This window comes from Dipteris shenzhenensis, chromosome 14 (assembly GCF_047967505.1).
Source record: "Dipteris shenzhenensis isolate YYH24624 ecotype China chromosome 14, Dip_SZ_1.0, whole genome shotgun sequence".
In the NCBI taxonomy this organism is placed as follows: domain Eukaryota; kingdom Viridiplantae; phylum Streptophyta; class Polypodiopsida; order Gleicheniales; family Dipteridaceae; genus Dipteris; species Dipteris shenzhenensis.
Genome location: NC_141609.1, coordinates 19,307,596 through 19,326,957, shown reverse-complemented (window position 1 = coordinate 19,326,957; position 19,362 = coordinate 19,307,596). Strand labels below are relative to the sequence as shown.

The 19,362-nt window shown below is 45.8% G+C and overlaps 1 protein-coding gene across 2 annotated transcripts in view; it reads right to left on the bottom strand.

Moving 5' to 3' along the window:
* Positions 1-19,362, bottom strand: part of LOC147894306 (thiamine pyrophosphokinase 1-like) — an 87,584-nt gene that overhangs the window by 48,420 nt on the left and 19,802 nt on the right. For both annotated transcript variants that reach the window (XM_087385037.1, XM_087385038.1), the window contains exons 2-4: positions 15,531-15,707; positions 15,323-15,419; positions 1,665-1,737 (exon numbers count right to left, since the gene is read on the bottom strand). In XM_087385037.1, coding sequence (XP_087241163.1) covers positions 1,665-1,737; positions 15,323-15,419; positions 15,531-15,707 — 347 coding nt within the window. The remainder of the gene's footprint in view (positions 1-1,664; positions 1,738-15,322; positions 15,420-15,530; positions 15,708-19,362) is intronic.

Sequence of the window (19,362 nt, the reverse complement as noted above, 5' to 3'; positions counted from 1 at the left end):
GTTGCCAATGCCATAGATGCAGGAAGCCTATGTCACCTTATGGTGCAAGGACCATACAATCTAATGCAGTAGAGATACGTCGCAACCTGAAACGCTGCATCGAGCTGTAGTGGGGATGCTCCGAACTCAACCAAGGCTTTGATGTGGGACTGAAGGCTTACTACAATCATATTGAAAGCATGAGAACATGAAGTCTCTCAACTCGAGCTCAATCTGTCTCTGATAGGTTTGGCCCTTAACAACTACTGCCATACATACCTGCCGGTCGGACCAAATTGTCAAGGAGAAGAGTCTTGGTCTAAGGTTCATAGAAGTGAGAGTGAAAGCACTGCCACTCGAGTTTGGCCACTGTGGTGTACCCCCTACTAAGTTGGGCTTGTAACGCTAGTCGCATCGCGAAGATGGGGCCGAAGAAAAGGACCCCCAGGCATGTGTAGGATGCAACCACCTCCACCGGTAACCCATCCGAGGTGAAATGTTCTCTGTGCCACTCTTCGTGTTCAAGGTCACCACCTTGGTTTTACCAGACCTTCAAGTCATGTGTCTCTTGTTCAATATAAGATCATGTGGCAAAAAAATCAAACCTCTTGAGAAGTTTTCCATTATAATCGGTGCGAAACCTTATCCTTTGTTCATCAAGGGAAAAATTTAATGATGAACTATGGAATTAGTTCATTAAATCACCGTTGGGGTGATTTGGTATTAGGATAATAAAAGGTAAAAAAGGGGGCTGAAGCCCTAGCTTCTATGACAAGCCACCAAGTGGCTTCAGCCGAACATCCTCACCTCTTCATGCTAGGGTTTGCTATGTATTGGGAGGTTCGTTTGGGCAATTTGCAGTAGTTGCTGCTTTTTCAGATGTATTCTTTCATTCTAGCCAATGTTGTCATCTATCCTACCTATGGATGAGTGTGTGGAAGGCACTTCAGTCCATAAGGCCCCCACCTTTTTTCTTTCACTAACTCATCATCTACCCAATCAATTGATTGAAAATAACAAGAACAAGGCTAGAAAAAGGGGCTTTGATATAAGGAGAGAGATTCACATTACCTAGACTTCACATAAGCTATCAAAGATGACCAATCACATGAAAACTATGATACTTTCATCACGTTCCATGACAACATCAAGATCTCAACAAGGAAAAAATTAGGGGGGAATATTAGAAGAATGGCAAATCTAGAGCCTTCTCCAAGTTGCCTCAGCTAATATTTACAGCTTTAAATGTGATAAATTTGCTCAAAAATTAACATAACTTTCTCATACAAGCTCCAAATTTGGCCATCCAAGTAATCAAATTGATCGCATACAAGTCATATGGACCCATCTCTAGCTTATAAAAAACATGTATATGAAATGTAAGTATACTTAAAAACCCATTGAAGCCTTGAAAATGGTAGCATGGGCTAATAATTGTAACTCTCTATTAGAAAGTTTTTGCCCAATGGCATACACTTCCATAGCTATGTTATTTCAAGATTCGCCCAATGACCTATACTTCCATAGCTATGTTCTCCTCCTATTTTTTACCCTGATCTCAACATGATCTTGAGTAGAGCTTCTCTCATCGTCGCTATATTCTTGGTTCCTGCATCCCAAAGAAGAAGCAATTCCCAAACAAAGCATCTCTACAAAAACTAGATACTTATCAATGCAATACTTACTAGCCCAATGTAGAAGTCCTTAACCTCTGGGCGAATAGAGTCCAAATCCCCAATAATGAAGTCTGGTTTATATCTGCATTTCAGCACAAAGCCCCAAATCAACCACAAGATCAAGTGAATATTGCAATTTGAAGATTGCGAGCCAAAAAATTCATCTTCATTTCTCCTTAATTACATATACCAAGAATCAAATAAGCCCAACAAAACGACAACATCAAAGCTAACAGGCTCAGAAATGGCACGATAATTTAGATTTCTTTAGAACTTGAGAATTGCTTTTATTATGCCACGAATTTTGTATGAATAAAAGAGTCACTTCATTACCTCATATAGCAGGCATTTTTTGCAAATCAAGCCTAACTCTTTATGCTTACTCTTAACCCTATATGTGTAAATTAACAAATAAATCTTTGTTTTAACCATTACTGAATTAATTGGTTGATTGAGATTGATTTGTGCCATTTTTTTACCCACCTATATTCCAATAGACATTACTATGGCATGCATTAAAAGAACCAATCCATCACAATCGCTAAATCAAGCACACATTAACATAATGTTATTCCCCCAAAATTCAGTCCCTTTTATTAAGTATACAAATGTTAACAGCTGCAAGAGACAAGGGCCTCACAAGCTAAACTTGTTGAGTAGTTGCTTTGAATAATAAGCTGAATAACTTGTCCATGCAGGAAGGTCAAACTATTTCAGCTCATATTGAAAAGATTACTGACATTCGGGATGAGCTCGCAGCTATTGATGAGGATATAGAAGACAAGAAATTGGTCTCTATCACCCTAATAGTCGGGCACCCTCATATGATACATTTGTTACTTCCTTGACTATTATGCTCAGGCTGCTCCACTCAGTTTTGAGGAGTTAGTTGGCTTGCTCTTACAGGAAGAAATGCGGACTTCCAATTCAGCCCGTTCGAGTGAGCAAGCACTTGCCACTCATGGAAAGGGTAAATTTCAGAAAAATACCAACCATGCTTTAGCCCAGAAAGGAGGGGAATGCAAACACAAATGCAGGGAATGCACATAAAGGTGCAAAGGTGAAGAAAGGCGAATGCAATTATTGCAAGAAATCTGGTCATTACATTGCAGAGTGCCAGAAAAGGATTGCCAATGAGAAAAAGAGACAAGGCACAAGTAGTAATTATGTGGCACCAGCTGAAAATGCCAATGCTTCACCATCTCATGCAGACTTTGCACAAGAGGGAAAGGATTACGTGTTTACTATATTTTAGGACAACTTTGGTGCCAGGGGGATTCAATTGCACATGATGCTTCTCTTGCTTCATCTAGGGATTCTTCATTTGTTGCCATAGATACTTGGTATCTAGATAGTGGTGCATTGAAGCACATGACTCACAAGAAGAGTGGTTTGAAGAAATCAAACCTGTTGCTTCTTGCTTCATCCTTCACATTCCACATACTTTTCACTCTATCCCAAGCTGCCTTTTAAGTCTTGCAAGAATTGATAGTGGACTTAATGTGTGTCTTCATAGACAATGCAATCAAAGACAACGCTTGGGCATCCCTGCGATCAAACCTCTTCTGATCCTCCGTGGGAGCAGTAATAGAAGACTGAGTGGTAGTGCCAGAAGTGAAAGATGCACTCGTGCTAGATCCAGCAAATCTAGCCTCATCACCATTCACAATGTCCCATAAGACCTTTCCAACCAAGATATTCTTGAGTGTAAATGACCACAAAGCATAGTTGGGTCCATCCAACTTATCTGCTTCAGTCATGGTACCAAAATTCTCATTGAGAGAGATGATTGCAAGCTCAAGAATAAAGGCAAGTGTACCTGTAAAGGAAAAGACAGGAAATGGACAACTGAAAGCCCACAGACTGCTATGCATCATTGCAATGGCATTCATTGATAGTGGCTGCTCTGAAATAGCAATCCATTTGCCCCAAAAATTTTGCTCAAACCTCAATCCCTTCCGGGATACAAAACGCAATCAAGCACAATATCTTTGCCCCAAAAAAATGGCTCACAATGAAATGGCAAACTCTTGCTCAATAGGCATCCAAAAGTGCATCAACTTACAGCCAACACTTGCCTTAAAAAATGCACAACACCCGAGCAATGATTTGCACTCAATGTGTAGCCAAAAATTTGTCCCAAATGTACTGACACCTGTGCAATGCAATCTGCAAGACACCTGCGCAGTGTGCAATGAGTTGAAGCAAGGATCTCGAGCTGGAGCAGGAGAAAAACTCAAACCACCAGGCTGAATCCGGAGCTAGAGATGAGAATGTCGAGCTGGAGAGGCAATGGGCAGCAATGTCGAGTTGTACAGATGTACGGATGGTGAGGCAGTGTACGGAGCTGTTTGCAGGTACAATGTATGGAAATCTATAAAAAAACATCAAAACATAAATGATATTGCTGGTATCTTCTGATCTGTTGCTCAGAATGCAATGCTGACAGCACGAACAGCTCTGAAAAGGGGGTAAAACCCCAGTACAACCACTCAAAACTCTTCCGGATTACCCGACGCAGGTACAAAACTTCAGGTATCTGAAATTGCTAGAAAAAGTTGCACACGCGACGCAAAACGAAGTCGCCCAGCTGAGGAGTGCTTTCTGGTGTAAAATCTAACAAAACTAAAGCTCGAGATCACGCGAAGCTCGTGGGAGCTCAAGACAGCAAAAAGAGAAGTCGACCAGCAAAAACTAACTTCTTCTCCGTGACAGAAGTGCAACAAGAGCACACATGAGAGCGGGGAAGCAAGTGAGAGGGCTGGAAGGACTAGCCCTAATACCACATGTAGGAACAAGAATGGAGAAGAGTTATGAACACTAGAGAACAAGAAGTGAACAAAAGTGAACTCCAACTGAAATGTTCAACCAAATGAAGTACAAGTACTTGGTATATATAGTCCAAGTACTAGAGCACACAAAAACTCTAAAATGGACTAAGTCCTAGTCTATCCTACACCACCATATCATTGTATATAGATTCTACACTGGTCAACCTACTTTTTGCTTCCTACAACCTCCCACAAGGGTTTCTTGATTGGGCACCACTTCCTGAGCATTGCTACTGCTGTTTGCTACCTAGGCGACTGATTTTTGGAGGGAAACGACTCATTTTGTGTTGCAGCTGCAGTGTTTGACTCAGCTACCTGCATTTCTCGAAGCTTCTTCAGCTACTACATCTGTTTTTGGCACAGCTACATCTTTCAGAGGTGATCGTAGTCAACTATACTTGTCCTCCACCCCATGTGGAAAACAAGTAAGGATAACACTCATCTCTGAAGGCCGTTATATATGATCCAGACATGCTATACTCCCATCTTTAGTAGATGTCATCCATTTCCTGTCACATGTGGTGCATCCTTCGAGCACCTAACTATCCCAAGCTCTATTGGGTCCATCTATGGTACTCTGAGGGAGTTCGCAAAGTCTAGTAGGCGCACCTACCTGCTCCCCGTACATGCATTGAAGTCACCTAGAAGGAGGATCTCCCCTTGTCTAGAGAACTCTATGAGATCATCATGTATAATCTCTTATGGACCTCTATGGTGACCTCATGCGCATAAGATTATGTATGGGGAAGTTGGGTAGTATCCAAAGACATATCGTGCATGCTCCTCGCCTCAAGGATATGAGCGATCTCAAATGTGATTTGAAGAGAACTCCTACACCCTCAAAGCCTTGAATCCCATTGTCTCTCCTAGTCTCCTTCATGTGAGCCGACTCCAAGGTGTATTTTGTCACTATGGGTAGCCCCTCTCTGGACTCACATGTGTTACAATATAGAAGACAACTCTCATTGTAAGTCTCTAATAATCCTCTGGCTTAACCAACGAGTACCATTGCAGTTCCACATAGCCATGCTCAATCTATTCCGTATGTATCCTGTCATGTAGGCCCGACACCGTAACGTGATGTTTGCATCCCTCTCCGTCTTTCTCCTTTTCTCAAGTAATTAGCTTACAATCTCTATGGCATCCCACTTCCCTTCCTGTCTTGCTTCCATCACTCGGACCGTCCCCTCCTCTATGCCTCAGCCCCTAGCCTCTCCACCTCAGCCCCTAGCCCCACCCCCAGCCCCTAGCCCCGCCTCCCTAGCCTAGCCTATTGCGCCACCTCCTATAGCCTGCACCTACCTACTCTTCCACTAGCCTACCTCCCGCCTACCACAGTGGCTTAGCAGCTGCTCTACCTGCGCAATACAGCTCAGGGGGCCCTATGGCCTGTCGTGGCTTGCACCAAGGCCAATAAGGCCCCTGAATTTTTGTACCAGGGGCACACAAGTCCCCCGGTCTGTGACACTGCATAGAAGCCCCCCGAACTGAACCCGGAGGCCAAGAAGGTGCCCCAGGTCGCCCGTGAGCTGCTGCCTCCACTCCATCAGCAAACTGCAAAAAGAAAAAAAAGAAGAAGAAGAAACTCAGAGATCAGGGCAAAAAAGATCAGCAAATCAACTGTCGAAACATGATGACACGGAGCTATGTTAAGGCTCTCGAAAGTGCAATGCAAGTGTACATGGCATGATCACCCCCCAAGAATACCTCCGAAGTATTAACCCACCTCAGCAAAATTTGCTTGGCCTTGATCGAAAAGGTCGGTAGCCTCAAGACCACTAATGTGGCATTGATGGCAAAAAACACACATATTGACAAGACCCTAAATGAAATCAAGAAGCAAGGGGGGCGTATGCAAGAAGAATGGTGGAAGGAGATAGGGAAGAAGGACGAATGGGAAAAGGAGAAGGAGACATGGGAAGATGAGAAGGTCAACTCAAGGACAAAATGCAGGCCATGAGGACAGAATTACAGCAATTGAGGGATATCCCTCTCAAAGGAATTGGCCAACTCATGAATTGGAGTTGTATGCTGTTATCCATGCTTTGAAAACATGGAGGCATTATTTGTATGGTTCAGAGTTTTATGTGGATGTAGATCATGATACTCTGAAACATTTTTGTAAACAGCCTGACTTGAGGGGCCGCCAAGCTAGGTGGGCAGAGCTCATGCAGGAGTTTAATCTAACGATTCGGTACCGAAGAGGAAAAGACAATAAGGTTGCTGATGTGTTATCTCGCATTATGCACAACCTGAGTTTCACGGTATTAGAGAGTGCTCTAATAACCGAGATAAGAGAAACTCAAAAGGTGGACGAGTTTGTCCAGAGCTTATGGCCTAAAGCTCATGTGTTAAAACCCGGGGAAAATGAAAAGGATGACTTGGCATCCAGAAAAGGCCAAACTTATGCAAGATATACCATAAGGGATGGTATGCTAGTTAGAAATGGCAAGGTTGTAGTACCTGGTCAGAATGATCTCAGGCAGAGAGTCATTCGACAGTGCCATGATAGCCCGTGTGCGGGACATCCAGGAGTCGAGAAGACATGATCTCGTGAAGCGAGATTTCTTTTGGCCAAAGATGAAAAAGCATATTCATGAATATGTGACACGATGTTTCTCGTGTCAGGTAAGTAAGGCCGAGCGGGTGAAGCCACCCGGACTTTTACAGCCCTTGGAAATACCACTAAGTAAGTGGGAGAGCATTTCCATGGACTTTATTGTAGGGCTACCTACAACACAAGGAGGGTATAATTCTATCCTTGTGGTGGTTGATCGTCTAACCAAGATGGCTCACTTCATTCCGACTAGAGAGTCTGTTAGTGCCCCGCAAGTGGCCGATTTGTTCATTAGACATATATTCCGTCTGCATGGATTGCCTAGATCCATAGTGTCAGACAGAGATGTTAGATTTACCGGTCATTTTTGGACAGCGGTATTTGAGACACTAAGGACTGAGTTGGGAATGAGTAGTAGGGATCATCCTGAGACGGATGGTCAGACGGAGAGAGTCAACCAGACTTTAGAAGATATGATGAGGGCATATGTGTCATTGAGGCAACATACGTGGGACAAGTGGTTGCCATTGTTGGAGTTTGCCTACAATGATAGGAAACATTCCTCTATCGGGTTCAGTCCGTTTGAGCTGAACTATGGTTATAGACCAGCCAATCCAACTATAGTTGGAGTACCTCAGAAAGTGCCTAGTGCCGCGAACTTTGTAGTTCAGATGCGGGAGATGCTAGCACTTGCGAGAGCTAATATCCGCCAGGCTATGGATAGAGCCAAGGTATATGCGGATGAAAATCGGTCTATAAGAGTATTTAAAGAAGGAGAAAAAGTTTTTCTCAGGGTTCCTTCACACTCGAAGTCGTTGACTTCAGGAGAGTGTGCTAAGTTATCACCTCGATACTGTGGGCCGTGGTTAATTCTAAAGAGAATAGGCAGTGTAGCCTATAAATTAGAATTACCACAGGGGTGTAAGGTGCACCCGGTTTTTCATGTTTCGCGCTTAAAGAAATTTTTGCATACAGGTGACTCACTAATCGAAGGTGTGGTTTTGTTTCAGGAGATAGAGGACATTGCAAGGCGCAAACCAACAAGAATCCTGGACCGAGGAACAATGCAAATACGAAATTGGAAGATACCCACGGTGTTGGTTGCATGGCATGGTCAGCCTCTATCCGAAGCTACTTGGGAATCCGTATATCAGTTGCGGAGAGTGTTCCCAGATTTTATCATCGAGGACGCTGATGTCTGAAGAGGGAAGGAATGTTACGCTCTAGCCGAGGTAGCATGACCTCGGAAGAATCAGTCGACATTTCCCTTAAAGGATCTATCTCTGTAATATATGTGTTTGCGTTCCATGTAAATGATCGGGAGGGATTTAATGTCAAGGTCCTAGGTGAGGGCTGATAGCACCAGACTAGGTAGATCTAAGGCCAAGGGCCTAGTGCAAAGATTGTGCCTAGGGGCAAGGAATTTAATGCATCCCAAGAGAGGGGTGAAATGTTGCATTAGGAAGGCCCTATATGGATGACATGTGGCATCTAGATCTATCTAGGGAATTGGGGCTTGCTGAGGCTAGTGAGAGAAGAGAAGAGGATTATTCACGTGGGATTTCGGTAACGAAGATCTCTGTCTGCTCATTAGCCTGAGTGAGATATGGCTGGGAGGTGATTGATGGTGCTACTCCCGTGATCCTGAAGAGGGAAAGAAGAGAGAGTGCTTGACACTTGCAGCATATGCTCTGTGTAATCCGAGGGTACTTCTGAAAGCAAAATCGATCGGTCGTGCGGAAAAGAGGGGCTTCCTCATTAATCTACTACAGATTATCCCGAATGTCATCCGGGGAGATAGAGCCGTTTGGGCCCAACATGCCTTCAATAGCCGTTGCCTCGAGCAACTGTTGTATCAGTGGACTTTCCAGTGTCTCCTCATCGAGCTCCATTCCAAGGGAATACTCCACAATTGTAAATAGAACGAATGCACCGGTCTGATCTATCCGGTGGGGGATATAGTCTCCTTGCGCTGCGGCATGCTACCTTAGGCCAGTAGGAATCACAAATCGGGAGAAATCTTAAGTATGAATTTTTCGCCAGCATCTGTAGCAATTCTCAGCTTATTGTTTCGGAATTCGACCTGACAGAAGAATATAGAGGGAAAGAGAAGTAATACAGAAGGAGCCAGTGATGCGGAATGCTTTGTCAGATAGACGATCTGCAACAAATCTACAAAAGGACATATGACTCGCATGATGATGAGCGGGAAAGAAGAATAGAAGGACACAAGTGATTTGCAGAGAGGCGATTTGCATACGACGCCTTTCGACCTGCGCAACCAACGACACAGAGTTGTAAATCAAGAACAAAGATGAAAGCCACATCATCCAAAGGTTTTAAAAAAACCTTTGAAAAAGAAAGCCACCTCATCAGAGCATTTCTACTCCTCTCTAAAGTATAAAGCCCCCCCTCTCTTTTCAAAGTCTTTTTACCCCCTTCTTCTTTCTAATCTCCTTAGCCTCGCTAAACTCAAAGAAGAAGATCGAAGAACGGATCGAAAAGTTCGAAGCAAAGACTATAAAGGAGAGCGGGATCGGGACGAAAGATCAAGAATTAGAAGCGTGAGAGGACGCGTCGATTTCAAAGACAAATCCAAAACCTCGAACAAATACCAGGGAAGTGGGCATCACATTTTTCTCTCTGACATAAAGCTCTTTGCTTTATAATTTCTGAAAAATATACGTCTTTATAATGACCACTCGAGAAAGGAAAGGCCTTGCCTGTGTGGCCGCCAATAAGCATCTGGCAAGAGAGATCCCTGCGTATAGGGCTGAGATCCCCCGGATCCACTGGTCTGAGAAACCTGTCTGCACATAGTGCCCATTCCACCCTATCATAGGCCTTCTCAAAATCCAGGAGAAGGATGGCTAGGGGCTATGACTCCTCTCTAGCCCAATCTATGGCCTCCCAAAAGATGAAAATATTGCCCAAGATGCTACATTCCTGAACAAAGCCTGTCTGCATATCATGGATTATATCAGAGAGATGGAAAAGTAATTGCAATCTTATGCCTCCCTTCGGGATCAAGCAAATCCAACCCCGGCTCAAAGAATGAGGGAGTGAACCGGAGTCGAAGAGTTCCTAACAAGCCTATCTCAACAAGGTGACATAAGTTCCCAAAAACTTTGAAAGAAGGCTGGAGTCAAACCGTCCTCCCCAGGGCACTTCTAGGGAGGGAGAGCCTTGAGGGCCTTCCATATCTCCTCATCCGTGAACGGTGTCTCTAGCTGTCTGCTCACGCTGCCGGCATCTCTCCATAGGAAGCACCTCCTTGTTTGTCCTCTACGAACTCCAAATTGTTGAAGACGCCCCCTACAATCCAAGAGTCTACGTCCAAGAGGCACTTCGTTAGACGCCTCCAAAAGGCCGCGTGGTGCTATTGGCAAGCTCGTGCATAGACGTTCAGGATATCAATCCTGGAGTCACCCATGCGGAGACCCATCCAAATTGCACGACCCGTGATAAGCTCCCCCTAATCATACACCTCAGGAGCTATTGCCTGGGATGCCAAAATGCAAACACCTCAGTTGTGGCCTACTATGGGAGATCATGCCTCCAGACCTCTCCCAGGAAGCAAGTGATGGCGATGGCTGATGTCTACTGCTGAAAATATATGCTCTTGAACCTAAAGGAAATCCACTGCTCGTCCTAACACTGCCCTTTGCAACTCCTACCGGAGTACCAAGTACTGCGGTTGGCTCCTTGCGTGATCGTGGAGACCGTGCACATTCCAGCTAACCATGGTCAGCTCATGGGAGGACATAGGGAACAAGGCTCGTTTGTGTGTGGGAGTTTGCACCATAGTCTCCGACTTCTATAAAAGGGGCTTGGAAGGGGAAAAGTTTGTATCTATGCGTCTACGCACCCAGGGCATGACTGGTTCAATGCCTACCTTCTGTGCCCACTGCATTATGAAGGAAGCGTCTATCCCAAACCTGTTAGCACACTACTGAAGCGTCCAATAGGTCCCTTTGCTGCACCGATGGCTGTGGTCCCGGGGCCTCTACCTCGGGAGGGGGGCTGGTAGATGGGGCAGCTGACACTGGAACCTCGGAGGATCCTGCATCCTCCTGTTGTACCTGTGGATATGTGCCTTGAGCCCCAATCCCCTATGGATCCCCCGGAAGGCCAAAGAAGGTCTCGTCCTCTGGCATCTGAGGGCGTACAGAGGGGGCAGTGATCACCCTGCGCCTGGGAAGCAGCCTCACTCTTTGCAACATCTCCTTCGCCTTGGCCTTTCTTCTGCGGTTTTGCTCACCCTGCTTTCTCCGCTTTTTCTTTTTCTTTTCAACTTTTGGTCCACTTCCCTTCGGATGGCTCCACCCAAGGGGTCTGGGACTCATGCTCTTGGTGCTACTGGTTATAAGCCCACTAAGGTCGCTTCCCTTGTGGCTCACTCTACTTCCCGAATGCACCTGCGTGTTTTTTTTTTTTTTGGGAGAGGTTTGGGGGAGGGGGGGGGGTTCTCTGACCTTTAGGGCAATCATGTGCCATGTTCCCCATTAGTAGACATCGAAGGCACTGGCCTGGGAACCCCGAGATCTCCATTCTCTATCAAAATTCCCCCCGTCTAGTGCCACGAGGTAGATCTCCTCTGGGAGACACTCTGGGCACTACACCACTAGTCAAAGTCCGAGGACCTCGTCATCCGCTACAACCGAAGCTGCTGTGTCCAATGGAAACTCCAACACTGTGCCAAAACCACAACCTATGGACAGCATGATGGCTCTGTACTCTCTCGGGAGCCTCGGGAAGCAAAGCGTCACCGAAAAGCAGGGGACACGGTGTGTGGTGTCCATGTCATCACCGTAAATCCATGATACCAAGGAAAAAGGTATACCAAGTGTGGGCCAAGGAAGATCGGGCTCTGCTCCACAAGGGTCGGTGTGGTCTGCGTTGAGCCTTCTGAAGGAGAAAGACTCCCCTACCATAGATGGTGACATCCTGAATGTGGTCACCTTCTAGTGCTAAGCCTGCCGGGAGCCAATCACGCACACGTCGCCTCATAGGAGTAACTTGTAAGGCCTATGATCATGCCTACCACTGCTTGTGCCGATGAGGTTGCTCCTGTCCCTTCATATGCTCCTGTGAAGGAGCTTCCATCTTTAGAGCAACTCATTGCCGAAACCCAAGCCGTAATCCGTTCCAATGACATTTATTTGTTCAAGGCCCATCAGGAGCCCCCTTTCCTGTTTGCTTCACCTTCTTTACCTCTTGACAGAGGCAAGAGGGTTATAGCTTCTACTCCTTCATCCACAGGGGTCCTCCGCACACTTGCGCCAATTGCCTCATTTAGGAATTATTTTGTAGTTCTGGCTCCTTACATGCAGTGGCCAAGATGGGAGAGGGGCCCTGCATCTACAGTGGGAGCATGCAAAGCCTTCAGGAAGCTTCCTGCAGACCAACAAGCCCAGATGGTTCTTAATCTCAAAGGGAGTGTAGGGAGAGTCCAACAGATTGATGCAGCCTTGCCCTTGGATTGGGTGGACACAGATGACATGCCTATTACTTGCTCCACCTAGATGGGGGCATTTTCCAAATTGGGAGTTCCTTTACAGGTGATTGCTTTTCTTGACCCACATGAGGATGCCTTAGTATTTGATGTTTCTTTGGGGGGCAAGCTGTCCAGATCCACAGACGATATCTTGTTGGAGGTACCGTTTCAGCCAGTCAGGATAGTGGGCTTCATGGAGCATGGCTCTCTTTCACAGTGGTACTTGGATCCTGACCCGCTTCTCCTCGCCCTTGGCTCATGGAGGCTGTGGCTCTATGGAGGTGTCCCAATTAAGTTTTTGGGGAATGGGAATGGATAGATGAAGGGCACCGAGAGAAGGGCATCCCCTTCTTTCGTTACACGGTCAGTAATGCCACGAAATTCCAGCTCAGCTGTAGGGGTTGGAGGCCCACCAGAACTCATCATTGGGACAACTTTCAGATTCCTGCTGACTTGCAGAAATTTTTTTGGCAGAGACTGGAAATCCCACCGGAATAGAAAAATCACTCTCTTCTTTTGGCTTTCTATTCATGGTGGGATAGCTGTAAACCATTGGAGGTCCAAGTTCGGAGCTGACCCTTCTTGCCCTCGCTGCCTTTCTGCTTTGGAGACAATACAGCACTGCCTTTGGGATTGCAGACAGGCGAGAATCATATGGAAGGGGATTGCAAGACTTTTCAGCACTTTTGTTCACCTACCTTTCTATATGACCTGGGGATCAGTGGCTTGGCTTACTCTTTCAGGGCCCCAGGTATTTTTTGAGAGACTTGATTCCTCTTGGGCTCTTCACATCCGACGACACCTTGTGGAGTCGTGCTCTCTAGAGGATGTTCCGGCCACTCTTTTCACGGCTGCTCACTCCTCGGTCGACTCTCCATGGGAGATCCTAGCTAGCATTGCAACATGGCACATTTGGAGAGCCAGATGCACTAAGGCTTTGGAGGGTTCTCAGGTTCACCCTTCTCAGATCTTGGCCAGTACTTGGACAGATACGATACAGACTCTGATGGCCATTTGGGCGACCATGCAGGGATCATCTCGAGCAGCCTCCTCTAGGAGAATTACTTTTCTCAAAGATTGGAGAGACTCTCCCTTCTTTGCTGAGACTTCTACAGGGTTGATATGGCATTTTCAGCCTCAGCCTTGGTTTCTTTCTACCTCATTCCTCTGAGGTGTTTTTTATTACATGCTTAGCATGGTGTATTTCTGCACAGAGCTTGCTCTAGCGGGTTTCTTTCTTACTTAATAGAAGTCTCCTTTTTGAAAAAAAAAAAAATACTCCTGTGGAGTTTTTACTTTATTTTCAGGTGCCCAGAGTACTACGAGATCCGAGGTCGCTACCACTGTCTCTTAAGAGACGGCTCCGGGCTCCTTTCTAGATTCCTCGCCTACCCAGATCAGAGATGCCTCCTAGCCTTCATTCACAAGGAGGTCCGACACAGAGAGTACTTACTCAGGCGACAGGGCCTGGCCACATCATCAGACACCTCTTAGAGCAGGATCACAGAGTTCTTCCCATCGAGTGACAGTCTCTAACCGCAAACGTGATAGAGACCCCGACCCGACGACCGCAACACGACACACGAGACATCGAGGGGACACACAGATCACTCTCGGGAACCTCCCGTCGTTGTTTAGACCCGGGAAACGTCCCACGGGAGTCACAGTGGCTCTAGTCTTGCGTCGAGCCTCGTCTAGGAGGCCGAGACGCACGGCACCCCTTGACAGACACCAGCGTCCCATCACCGGCTATGCACCAGCCAGGGCGACATGACATACGGAGGATTCCACTCCGCTCCAGTCTTTTTTCTTTTCATTGTGTCACATCCAGATGTATTTGTTTATGTATGATCAGACTTAGGATTCAGCACGGGTGATGATGCTCGTTTTAGTAGCTCCACCCTTACTGTGATTTGTATCAGGTTTTCTTTTAGTCTCATAGACCCATCGGTCTTCCGAAGACTCTAATAAAATTTCTTTCTTTCTTTCTTTCTGCTATAATGGATAGATTTAAAATTCTCTTTCATGCAATAGGTTGATTAAGTTTGTAAGGAGTTTAAAAGGTCCTTTGCCCATGCACTTTCCATTTCCCAAGAGTACCAGATGTGCTGGTTGTTATCTGACAGACCTCAGTCAGAACAGTGGGTAAGAACGCTAAGAAAAATCACAAATGGACAGTTTACAAGGCAAGCAAGGTGCTTTTTCGAGATTTCAAGCCTAAATCTAAAGACCCTATACTTCTTAGAGTTTGCCAGTATGTATCTCTAACCGAATTGGATGATCTGGATTTTTTATTTTTACCCCTTCTTTTGATTGCAGGAGATGCTCCATGCACTCCCATTTTGGGGATTTATGTAATAGCTACTCAGTGGTCCCATATATCTTTTTGGCCTTCCGTCAACATTAATAGAACTCTCTCTCTCTCTCTCTCTCTCTCTCTCTGTGGTTGCAATACTGCAAATTACTTTTGAATGTTTCTTGGAGTGGCCTTCTGGTTTTCTTGTTACCAAAGGACTCCACTGTACATGTCACTTGCACCTTTTTAATACGCAGCCCACCTAATGAATTGTGTCCTAAAGGCAATTGTTCTAGCATTTCTTCAAATACCTAGAGTTTGGTCCCCATGGATGTTGAAATCAATAAAACAACCCTGCCCTCCCCCCATGTCCATTGGCCTAAATTATATGGTCTTCAAGTTTACTTCACATACGGCCCACACTGCCTTCTTCTGCATGCACCACCATGTTACAAAGTAACAGTAAGAATACATATTGAAACTCACCGTTCACGAACTGTGGCAGGATCCTCACATGCCAGCAGCCTAGGGATGCAGTCATAGATTTGGTTTGCTCCCCCATCCGCACATACACGACAAAATGCTGGAATATGCAAATGTCCATCATAATAGACAGCAAATCAGGTATCTACTTTAAAGCTATGCACCTTGCTTCAACTACCATGGACATACCTCTGCTCCATAGAGGACATACCTCTGCTCCATAGAAATAGTGTGAGCACTGGCATCTGATAGTTCAACACTACTAGTGCATACGCACTTTCACCACCCTCATTGCCTTTCTCCAACAAAGATGTTTTAAGAAAATTGGAGTCGTGGTACATTAGGGGAAGCATGACCTCTGTCATACTTTCTCCACAACACATCTCACCTGAGAAGAAGACAAAAAACAAGCTCGGTCATTCGAAGGCATAATTTTAAGATGTAACTCATCAATAACCTATAGCTTGCACCTTGTCTAACCTCATCGATTATTTTTTTGGAAAAATACCCAAGGAGAAGTACGGGTTATATTATTAAGACATGACTGTCAAGAACATCAAATAAATTATGCCACAAGTTTTTTTAAACACTTCAAATTCAGGAATATCAACAAAGTATCACATAACGAAGTTAGACAAGATTCTGCAGTTAAACTAAGTGTAAATGGTATAGAACAAGACACCAAATGTACCTTCTTTGCCTTATGCATTGAGTATTGATTGAAAGATGTGCTAGACATACAAAGGCATGACTAAAGTTGGCCCATATCGCATACATGTAAGGAACTACAACTTCAACAGAAAATACTATTGCATGAAATGCTATGCCGTATAGCATAAAAATAAATGACAACCCTTTACGCAAAGCAGAAGAGGCCTCCGTCTAGAATCATGCCAAAAAGGAGGCCCAAGTATCTAGCAAGGAACACTAGTAGAAGTAAGGATATTAGCCCAAGAAGAATGAAAACCTAGCTTTACACCAAAAAGGGTGGAGCCTCTGTTTCAGCATTGAACACTGGTAGCAGTAAGGATATTAGTGTTGGGATATGGTTGGTCACCTCCCCACTTGTGAGCCCCCAAATGAGGAGAGCAAAGAAGAGTGAACCATAGGTTGACAAGGCTGCCACATGGGCAGGATCTAGACTGCCATGTGGGCTGCATATACACAAAAGAGGTGGCTGCTTCATGGCGACACAAGGCCGGACCTGGAAGAGGCACTGCAGGACAGGCAGGGATGGTGGCCTTGGATGGCCAGCCATCTAGCCAAAGAACTTACCCAGGGTGGGGCCCAAGATGGGCTGTTCTTGGGGCCTGATATAGGGCAGGAGAGGCAGCCAACCAGGCCGACTTGTAGGTTGGCTAGTTAGGGCTGCTAAGTCGGCTGGCAGCCTGCAAGAGTCGGCCAAGGGGGGTCGGTACAAATCCCTCTACTAGGCGACTATTTTGGAGGGCCTAGGCCCTATAAAGATGGGCATTTGGCCCCATAACTCATTCGCTACAGCAGCACTACAGGTCAGACGGTGGCTGTGACTTAGAGGGGGACAACAATACAGAAACACAGTTGGAGCTTGACGGTCCAGGTAATATGAATTTGTGCCTAGAATATGATGTCTTGGGTATGGTGTTTGTTTGCAGACCTAGCTAGACCCGGAGGACGGGTTGAAACATACCCTGAGAGCTTGGTGCTTGGACGACTTCAGGCTGTTCACCCATCATGAGGGGGGCAATTGGAGGATGTTGGTACTTGGAGAGCTCAAGTTTAGAGGCGGGTTCATGACTGAAGGTTGGTGGTGCCATCAGGTGCTGCCAAATATGGACCTCTATACCAAATTGGTGTGCGAAAGCGGAACCGGACCTGGCGAAGCAAGAGCCACTGGTTGAAAAGCCAGGAGAAGACTATGACGATGCCAGAGTGTTCCAGAGGGCTACGACACGGGAGCTACTAGAGCATCTTCATTGACGAGTTAGGATCAGGCCAATGTGGGTCGGTGAGAGGGGGTGATGGAATATAGTTGGTCACCTCCCACTTCTGAGCCCCCAAATGAGGAGAGCAAAGGGGGGGTGAACCATAGGTTGACAAGGATGCCACATGGGCAGGATCTAGACTGCCATGTGGGCAGCATTTACACTTTTTTTTTTTTTAATGAAAGCTTTGATTGATTATATTACAAGAATAGTCACCTCAAACAAGAGGCGCTAGAAAATACATCAACTGAAGATCTCAGTATAAGCCATATATACATTCTGATCTATTTGGCGAGTCTGCAAGCAATCAAAGAAAGTGGGCAGCATATATATACAAGAGTGGCTGCATCATGGTGACACAAGGCGGGACCTGGAGCTGCAGGACAGGCAGGGATGGTGGCCTTGGATGGCCAGCCATCTGGTCAAAGAACTACCCAAGGGTGGGGGCCCCAAGTTAGGCTGTCCTTGGGGCCTGGCAGCAGCTCAAGACGGCCAGCAAAGGGCCCTTATATAGGGCAGGAGAGGCAGCCAACCAGGACAACCTCTAAATCAGCTGGTTAGGGCTGCTAAGTCAGCTGGCAGCCTGCAAGAGTCGGCCAGGGGGGGTCGGTACATATCCCCCTACTGGTCCACTATTCTGGAGGGCCTAGAGCCCTATAAAAGGAGAGGCATTTGGCCCCATAACTCATTCACTGCAGCAGTACTATAGCCAGCAGACAGGAGCAGCAAAAGACCTTCCTTGGGCCTATATCCAGGAGGTGAAGGACGTACACAGAAGCTAACGACTAAGCTGAGAAGGGCTGCCTAACTATGCTGACTACCTGGGCAGTAAGGTGGAGGGAAACCACTGGACAGAGAGTCTACATAAGCTAGAGGGAGCGCGTGGGCTCAGAGATCTAGAGGTGCCAGGCATTTAGTAGAAGAACCTTTTTGGTATTGTATCTTGTCCAATTTGTGGACAGACGGAAATATATAAGAGTTGCTTCCATATTGTCTTTGAGCACAGTCTATTTGCTAGTCACACACATGAATGGTTGTGAAGTGCACATACTTGATGAGTCTTGATTCCGTAGTGAAACACCCTCTGGTGGGATTTCATTTTCTAATAATTAGCCCAAGAAGAAGGAAAACCTAACCTTGAGTAACTATCAAGATTAAGAATTGAAATTAAACCAAAAAGGGTCGAGCTTCCCTTGCTCAACAAGCATTCTCTACCTCTCTTCCCCACTAGGATATTAGCCCAAGAAGAAGGAAAACCTAGATTTGAGTAACTATCAAGATTAAAAATCAAAATTAATCAGAAAGAGTAGAGCCTTCCTTCCTCAACAAGCCATTCTCTTCCTTCCCCATTGCCCTTCTTGCTTCGCTTGCTTCTCAGGTCAAACCTCCTTGCAGCCCATTTTCTCTCCTCTCTTATCTTTGTTGCTACTAGCCCTCCTTTCTTTCTTCCCCTCCTTACCTTCATCTCGGCCTCCTCTCTCTTCCTTCTCCACCCAAAACCTCTTTTTCCAATTCATCCTCTCACTAACGTAGTGACAGCCAGCCTTCAACTTCTTGAAGGACCTGGTAAGGAGGCAATGATAGATGAGGTAATGCAGACTTGTAAGGCTTCCCCTACTACCCCTCAACTAGTCTCTACAGTCAAGGATCTTGTTCGAACTGAAGTGCAGACAATCAAGAAGGAAGTGATTGTAGAGGTAGATACAAAGGCAACTAAAAATGATATTCAAGACGTCATTAAGGAACATGAAGCCAAACGTAAAAGATTCTAATAGGGGGGCTCCTTGAAGGCTGGTTCAAGGAGGAGGACTCATTCAGTGAGACCTTAGCATAGATCAAAGCAACCACTCCTAGGATTAAATGGTCGGGAGACAATGACGAAGATGCTAGAGCAACTAATATTCAAGGGCATGATATCATTACACTTAACTCACAAGATCTTTGAATCAGGCTTCTTTGCAAATCTTACAAGCGGAAAGAATAAGATATGGATAGCCGAAGAGCTTACGCAAGTTCAACTTAGCCAGTTGGCAATGGAGCTAGCCAAGGTCAAGGCTGCTAGGAAGAATGGAAAATGGG